The 8,437-nt window shown below is 28.9% G+C and overlaps 1 protein-coding gene and 1 long non-coding RNA gene across 3 annotated transcripts; both read left to right on the top strand.

The window, feature by feature from the left end:
• Positions 1-849: 849 nt before the first annotated feature.
• On the top strand, positions 850-2,251 carry LOC133032142 (uncharacterized). Its single transcript, XR_009685019.1, has 2 exons — positions 850-1,326; positions 1,931-2,251. It is a non-coding gene; the product is annotated as an uncharacterized LOC133032142 (long non-coding RNA).
• A 4,178-nt stretch (positions 2,252-6,429) lies between these two features.
• LOC115704678 (mitochondrial import receptor subunit TOM5 homolog) lies at positions 6,430-8,316 on the top strand. 2 transcript variants are annotated; one of them, XM_030631876.2, is made up of 3 exons: positions 6,430-6,784; positions 7,535-7,640; positions 7,895-8,316. In XM_030631876.2, exons 1-2 carry the CDS (start codon positions 6,698-6,700, stop codon positions 7,610-7,612), a joined length of 165 nt encoding a protein of 54 aa, XP_030487736.2. In that variant the 5' UTR covers positions 6,430-6,697; the 3' UTR covers positions 7,613-7,640; positions 7,895-8,316. The 2 variants fall into 2 exon arrangements, with proteins under 2 accessions (XP_030487736.2, XP_030487735.2); XM_030631875.2 differs by lacking the exon at positions 7,895-8,316 and having other exon boundaries at positions 6,431-6,784; positions 7,535-7,833.
• The last annotated feature ends 121 nt before the right edge of the window (positions 8,317-8,437 follow it).

Raw genomic sequence — 8,437 nt, 5'->3', positions numbered from 1 at the left:
TTACAACCGAAGTTGTAACTAACTCCTAGTTCGTGATCAACCCTAAAACTACAACTATAAAAGCACTAGAGAAATACGAAGAAGTGAGATGAGATATACCGTGCTAAAGCCTTAGGTTACCAGATCTGAGAAGTTGTTCAGCTCCAGATGATGTTCAAGACCATGCACAAGAAACAGAAGTGAGTTAGTGAGGAAAATCAGAAAGAAAAAGAGAAATAAACACAGAAAACAAAAAGAGAGAAAAACCTAGAAATACCAGTCGATTTGTGACTTGGATTTCTTACCTGTTGTAACATTCATTCATCATAGTGCAAGATCTGAGGTCGATCTTCAAGGCGAGCTCATCAGAGGATGTACCCCTAATTTTTTAGGGCGAACCTCTATATTTCTGGTGTTTGATTTCTTACTCTAAACGTTTGTGTTTTGGCTAATATTTGTGTATGAGTGTGTGTGTTGTTTCTGGGGTGATTTTCTGGGAAAGATCGATCAATAGATCGAGGGAGATCTACGGTTAGGGTTTGAGAACCAGAGAGAAGGCAGAGAGAAAGAGAGAGAGTTCAGAGACTCTCGAAGGTTCGAAGAGAGGAAATGAGCTAGGGTTAGCTCTGATTCCTCTTGGTTTTATTCTAAGGAGAACGACAGATCGTTTTGAATCAAACGATCTGTCGTGTAGGCGAGAACGACAAGTTCCATCGTCGTGCAGGAGAAACGACCAAGATTTCTTTGTCGTTGATTGGGGTGTTTAATTTGAATTTTTCTGGGACAAGTTTGTCCCTGTCGTTTTTGACAAATTTCTTGAGTGGTGTAGGTTGAACTTGGAATTTCACCAAGCCAAATTCCTACAAAAATAAATAAAAAAAGAGTATGATTTATATAAAAAATATTATTAAAAGTAAATTTATTTTGGAACTTTTTCATTTATACATTTTAATTTTTTTTTCTTGTATTTTTACGGAATATAAGAAGCAACTTAAATCGCAAATAAATTTAACTTGTAATTTATATTGCAACTCATGCAATAACTTAAAGGGAAATTTACACAAAATAACAAATTTCATTTATTTTTTACATTTTTACTGTCATATAGCAGTTTTTTCTTTTATACTTTTTCCTTTTTTCAATTATACATTTTATAAGTTATGAAATTACATTTATACGGTTTGCACATAATTTTCTAGCTCTCTTTCTCTCTTCTCCTCCTCATGCTCACGAGCCTATCTCCAAACTTTTATTCTTCAATCGCAATACTGCGCCTCAAGCAAAACTCATCTATGCCCTCCACTGTTGCTCAAGGCCCATCTCCAACCACTCACTCTCCATCTCCATGTAACTTACTATTCATTTTCTTTCTTTTATTTGTTTGATTTTTGGAAATAGATGCTTAGATTTAGATGTTATTGTTGTTTGTTTTGTGTAAATTAGTGAATCGTTTCAAATTCTATATTGTATGCATATATATTGTGGGAGTTTAGATTTTTTTGGTACATGTATATATATAACAAATTTATACATCTGCCATCTATTTGATAAAATATCTAAGAGAGTTAAACTTTTATTATATAAATTAATGAATGGTTGTAAACTCTGTTCTATACATATATTATATTGGGAGTTTGAATCTTTTGTGTGTGTATATGTATATAAATAAAGATATTATATATGTATATAAGACACACATACTATATATTTGTTGAAATATCCAAAAGAGTTGGGTTTTCATTAGTCTAATGAAAGAAGACATCTATAATAGTATTTTTTTCTTGTTGAGTTGAGCTTTTAGTATTATTGTTATGGTGTTATTTTTGTTGCTCTAAGTCCATAATTATTAGTGAGTTTTATGTACATATTTTTAATCATTATGTTGATATATCGTTGTTTATTAGTTGTTTAAAAATGCTATCATTTTTTTGTGGTGTTGTGTTTGCTGCAGCTGAATATAAAAAATTGATTCCTATTGCTGATGAACTTTAAAGCTCATTGGAATGCTTTTTGGTCATTTCTATTCTTTCGGTAGAATGAAGCAAGTCAAGTACATTAAAAGTGTATAAGAAAATGTCTCAAGTTTCTAAAGAATGGTGAAGCTAATGTACAATGATTAATGATTAAATAGTCAGTTTGGTTTTGATTTTATACGCTGAAGAGCAACAATTGAAAAACGTTACTTTTATATTTTGTTAAACTTTTATTTAGTTAACAACACATAAATCTTGTATAAGATATTGAACATTATATATAATTTGTTTATATTTTAGTCGATTGAGCAGCAATTTTATTATGTTTTAATTTTTGCATCAAGTATTGATAAAAATTAAGAAACTTTTAAATTTCAAAAACTAAAATTCAACGTAAGAACAACATAAATACAACATGTTTTAAAAGTAAAGGAAACAAACAACGTCTTTGCAACTTTACAACAACTGCAAAACAACACAAAATGTTAATATTAAATATTTATTTGTATTCAAAACATGAAACATTAGTGTCATCATCGATATTCAGTAGCGAGTAGCCTTTTCTTACTTAATAGTGTGGTTGTATGTATATTGATGCATGATTATAATTTAGTGGTTGTATCAATATAGATAAATTTTCTTTATAATTACAAAGTTTTTCCTATCAATGTCCTCTTGATTCAAAATCAATATAATCTTTGTAATCATATTATTTCTCTTGTCTCTATACCAATTTTAAATGTAAAAGATGAGATGAGATTTTATTTTAAGATGTAAAATTCTAAAATTTTTATATGTTGAACATATAGTGTAGTATATAAAAAACTCATAACAAACTTTACAATAACATGAAAATATTTTGTTTTTATATAATATTTTTAAGTTGACCTTAAAATATTGCAAAAACAACTGAAAAAGAAGCTTTATAACAACATAAAAACAACTTATTTATTCTTTTTTAACATTTAATAGATTTTATTTTTATTGGTTTTTCAACTTTTTCAGTTTTTTGTTTCCCTTTTTAACGTTAAAAATTATGAAAATATTGATCATACTGCTTAAAAACAACTTATTCTCTTTAAATTTAGATGGGATGAGTCAAGATATTGTTGGCGACACAATGTTCTTTCTCTCTCTTTATTATTCTCTTGGCCAACACACTTATGAAAATATGTAGAGAACTGTCTCTTTAATCTATTTTTTATTACTCTTATGAAAATATGACATTCCTTGATTTTGTGTTGTTATTTGGTTGCCTGAGCATCTTTTTATTTCAGAAATGTAGAGAACAACGTAAACGAAACATGATAACAACGTGAAAACAACATAGTAATATATTAAAATTTTATCAGACTCATTATTCTCATTATACTACTCTAAAATTCAATTTAGTGGTTTTCTTTCAAGATTTTTCATAAAATTATTAAAAAAAAAACACTAAAAATATATGTGAATCAACAAAACAACAACAATTGATGAATAAAATAATTAAAGCAAAGGAAAGATCAAATTTGTTCCCAAATTGTTTGGGCAGCAAGTCAGTGTTCATGGAAATCTCTCATTTGCTAATCTTCTCTTGGCGGTGTTCATGGAGGCCCTCCATTAGATTTTACATGTTGAAATGGTAGTGTGACGTAAGCAACTCATAATGAACTTTACAACAACATAAAAATAACTTAGTTTAACAAAGTATTTTCAAGTTGAACCTGAAATGTTGCAAAAACAACGCAAACAAAGCTTCACAACAATATGAAAATAACTTATTAACTCCTTTAAAATATTTTGTAATTTTTATTTATTTTTTTTCTTCAACTTTTTAGTTTTTGATTTTCTTTTTCAATGTTGAATTGTGGAAAGATGGATCCTACTAGTGAATGAACAATTTTATCATTTTTTAGATGAGATGAGTCAAGATGTTGTTGATGATACAAATATTCTTTTTTTCCTCATGGTCAACACATTTATCTCTTTATTTCATTTTTCATTATTCTAAATGAAAAAGTCACACTCCTCATTGTATTTGTCTTTGTTATTGTGTACCTTGTATAATTTTTATTCTGCGATTAAGGACAACAACCAAAAGCAAACATGACAGCAACGTTAAAACAACATAATTTATTTTGAAATTTTAACACGCATTTACTGTTCTGGTTATACTACCCAGAAAATTTAATTTACTGGTTTTCATTTGAGATTTTCTAAAATACTAAAAAATACTGAAAATACATGAACAAACACAAGTATATGTGAAGCAACTAAATAACAACAACTCAGTAAGAAAATAACTAAATCAAACACACTAAACAACATTAGATTTGTTTTTTTATTTAAAAAAAAACAACTTTTTTGGGCAAGTAAGCATTGAAGGAGATCTCTCCTTAATAGTTGATCTTTTCTCTCTTCAGCTTTTATGGAGATCTCTCATTGTTGGTAGCTCTTACCATGGCTGAATATTGAAGCAAAACTTCTCACTGACATCCATGGAGATTGAAAAAAGCTTCTCATCAGCGTTCATGGTGATCGACAAAGCTTCTACATCGTTGGTGGTGGTGTTGATTTCAGATCTAGGATTGTTTGGAGAATGAAGCTTCACCGATTATGGAGGAGCTGACTTATTTTGGAGGAGAAGAAATCATTTTGGGAAAGTTTGTAGATACCGTATTTTTGAAAAAGAAAGTTTTTGTTTTCTAATTTTGTTTATTTTTCTAAATAGCAATGAAAAAGTAAACTTTAGGCCTAATAAAGGTATAATAGAAAAAATCCCTAACTTAAATTGTAACTAATGGAGCAACTTAAATTATATAAAAAAAAAAATACAAAAATAGAGAAAAAAAAAGTTAAAAAGCAGTATATGAGGTGAGTTCTCATTTTTTAAATTGATACAAATTAAGTATCTTTTGTTATTTTCACTTTAATAATTAAATAACAAAAAATAAAAAATGTAAATTATTATAAAAATAAAAAAATATTTTATCCTATTATTCATTAATGTAAAAGAAATAAAAGTATTTAATTTGAATTTATTTATCAACTATCATTTACCATTTTACTTATTTTATAATAAAATTGAGTAAAATGTGATAAAAAGACTACGTTACAACTTAATAGTGTAAAAAGTTTAAAGAACAAAAATATTTATTATTTCAAATTATTTAATACTGAGATGTTTATATTACATAACTTAATTTGAAAACCATACTTGGACATTAGGTGTAATCTTATTGCATATAAGATTTGGATCTACTTCTAAAATGACATTCATAACGAGTGTAGTTTTTGGTAGAGCTGAACATAGAAATCGCCAACTGCAACACCCGCTCACATTAAGTCCACTCGTTTGAAACCCGTTAAATTAATTTGGATTGGGTTAAATCTGCTAAATAGGGCAAGCAGTTACGAGTTAATTAGGATAGTAAGGGGCAAGTCTAACCCGTACTCGCTAATACACTTTGAATTATTACGTTTTTTCTTTGAGGTTAAATTTATACAATATATTTAAAAATAGATTTTTTTTTTATATGTATATTTATGATTTTTTTTTTTTTTTAAGGTTTTCACTTTTTCTAGAGAAAATTTCTAGAGAAAAATATTGCTTTCACATTTCTTTGCTTACATATTACAAAAAAAAAAAAAAAAAAAAAAATCGGTTAAAATAAATAAATTCGTTAAAATGAGAAATTTAAAAGTATTCATCAAACTATCTAGACCACACAAAAATGTAGCTTTAAATTTTTTGTGGTGCTGCATTGTGAATATGGTTTGCATATTTGCAAAATCATGTGGTACAGTGCAGTTTTAAATTTAATAATTGCAGTTAAAATTGTACCACGTATATATTATAAAGTTATAATTTTTATAATATGATTTTTTTTTTATATATGACCAAATAAATGTAATATATTACAATATTTTTAAAAAATAATATAATATAATAATTTAATGATTAGTATATATAATAATTTTATTAAATTAATTTTTAAAATTTTTATTATAATATTTAATAATAATAACAACAACGAAACAATTCAAACTACACCGTAATACCACATTTTCTTAGTATGTTTTTTACAATTTTAAAATTTTGCAGTAAAATTGCATATTCATAAAATTTGCAGGGAAATTTTTTTATGTTTTAATTTTTATACACTTAATTTTTTTACTTTTTTGTAGTAAAACCTCCTTAAATTTTATTTTTCTTTGTAAATTTGATACAACGGTTAAATATAACCGTTGAATATCAACTAGATGAACACTGTATACACTTGTGTATATGTAACAGTAAAGCCTCAAAGTCGATACAGTAGTAATTTAATTGAAATTTAACGGTAATATCTAACTGACACCTTAAAGTTGCAAAGAAAAATAAACAGTGTCTTGCCACCAAAAAATTAAAACATAAGAGGGCTTTTCCGCAAATTCCTCTTCTTTTTTTTTTTTGACATTTTTGTATATTTACAAAATAACCCCTATTCTTTCTTGATGTTACTCATTTTCCATATCAAACTCTATTTTCTCTCACCAACAACACTTCTTCTCTCTAGCCTGACCCTAACGCCGCCGACCTCACTTCGCGGGCCGTCTCTCTTCCGTCTCCATCATCTACGTCCGTACTCGCTCCCAATATTTCATCTTTCTCTCTTGCTATTCTTCGATTATCCCACCATAGAACCATCAAGATAAGGGTTTAAAACTTTATTGATTGGTTTGCGGACTCTGCATCCCTTCCCCTTCTTTCTTGTGCATCAATGGCGGACTCTGCAGTTTCACTTGACAAGGTCAAAGGCTTCTTGTACGCCCAGTACAACGACGAGGAGAAGTGGGCCCTTAACGTGGTACTCCTTTTTTCGCTCCACTCCTCCAATTCATTTTTATTTTTGTTATAGTTTCGCTGCTGAAACTCTCAACTTTGTATTCATGCTTTCATGAATACAAATTAAAACTAACTAAATAGTTAATTGTGTTTGGATTTATTTTTATTCACTATCTTGATGTTATAACATTGTTTTGGAATTTCGGGTTCTTTGTCCTAAATTAAGTGATGGGTATTTGCTCCTTTCCTTTGTTCAACAATGATTGGTTATCTGATCGTGATTTTCCCATTTGTTGTGTGTCAATATAATGGAACCTGTGTTAGTTTAGCTTTGAAAAATTAGCCCTTTATCAGCTGAGATTAATCAAGGGATTCGGTTCTTCACTATTTTGGCGAGGAGAGGTGTATATTTGTGTTATTTGGGCAATTTAAATCTCCAATCCAACACAATACAGAATATCTTGTTGGTTTATAAAACTTAGGTTGATCATTATTATGCATATACCTTGCCTTTCATTAGCCCTCCCATTGTTTTTAGACTCTGGTTTATATACTCTTGATAAGTCTTTGTGTGTAAGTGGATATGAGGATCTATTTTCGTTAAAACTTTCACTCGTTTGGATGTGAAACCATATTAGCCTTGTGGTGTACAATATGTTGAGTTCCTTGCTTGTGTAGAGTTTCATGGGATAACTAATATTCACAGAAAATAAAAATAAAATAATAATTAATAAAGCTATACTCAAACATGTTTTTGTGTCTCTTTTTGCAGAAATTACTCCGGGCTGTCGGTCTTTTTGCTGGATCAGTAGTTCTGATGCGAAACTATGGTGATCTTATGGCAATTTGAGGAGGATAGTGTTGTCTATTCTTAGTTGGTTAGTTATTTTTGAAATGTAGTCTTTCTGTTTGTTGATGACCTGGAAATTCCTTTCAAAGACAGTGTTTTCTGTCTTGTTTTCAGTTTTAGTGAAGAAGAGGAAGATGATTTCATTGTGTTCCTGAGGCATTTTAGTATGCTCTGAGTCTTTCCCAATATTTCTATTCATGAATGAAAAGATTTTGATTTAATGTCGATTGGTTATAATTTTAATTCGACAGCTCATTTTCAATCATATTCATTTTTGTGCAGAATCGAATTACTTTTGAAATCAGGTTTTTGATATGTGCCCTTCTCATAATGTCTTGAGTGTTGAACTCGTAAACCATCTCAAGGTACTGAGAACAATCAAAGTTTTCATTCCTTTATTCCTTTAGCCATCAAGACATTTGTCCTTGTCTTCATAGGAGTTCATCATTTTAAAAATACAGGTTTATCCCAGAGAGAAATGGTTATAATTGTTTATCAATCAATTTGTTCCGTTGTTTGCCATTATTGGTAAGATTTGGTTTTACATACTATACTGTGGAACAGATTAGTTTGAGGCCTTTGTTTGACTTGATACTAGGGCCAAGAGGTAAAATTTCATATATGTTTTCTCAAGCATTGCCTTTTCTATTGGAATCTGGTTGGAAGATTATGAATTGAATGCAATGACTAAAATTATATTTTCATTCCATCTCTTTATAATTTAGCACGTAGGTATGTAATTGACTTTTTCGAAATGCATTGTCAGTAAATCCTTACATGTATTATTATAGAGCATTGCTTTCTTGGTGTTTCACGATTGGTTAG

This window comes from Cannabis sativa, chromosome 1 (assembly GCF_029168945.1).
Source record: "Cannabis sativa cultivar Pink pepper isolate KNU-18-1 chromosome 1, ASM2916894v1, whole genome shotgun sequence".
Classification (NCBI taxonomy): Eukaryota; Viridiplantae; Streptophyta; class Magnoliopsida; order Rosales; family Cannabaceae; genus Cannabis; species Cannabis sativa.
This window is presented reverse-complemented; position numbering and strand designations above follow the sequence as displayed.

Coding starts and splice junctions, on each gene's coding strand:
- LOC115704678 (XM_030631876.2), top strand. CDS start 6,698: ATGGCGGACTCTGCAGTTTCACTTGACAAGGTCAAAGGCTTCTTGTAC. Junction 6,785..7,534: donor AGAAGTGGGCCCTTAACGTG/GTACTCCTTTTT, acceptor CTCTTTTTGCAG/AAATTACTCCGGGCTGTCGG.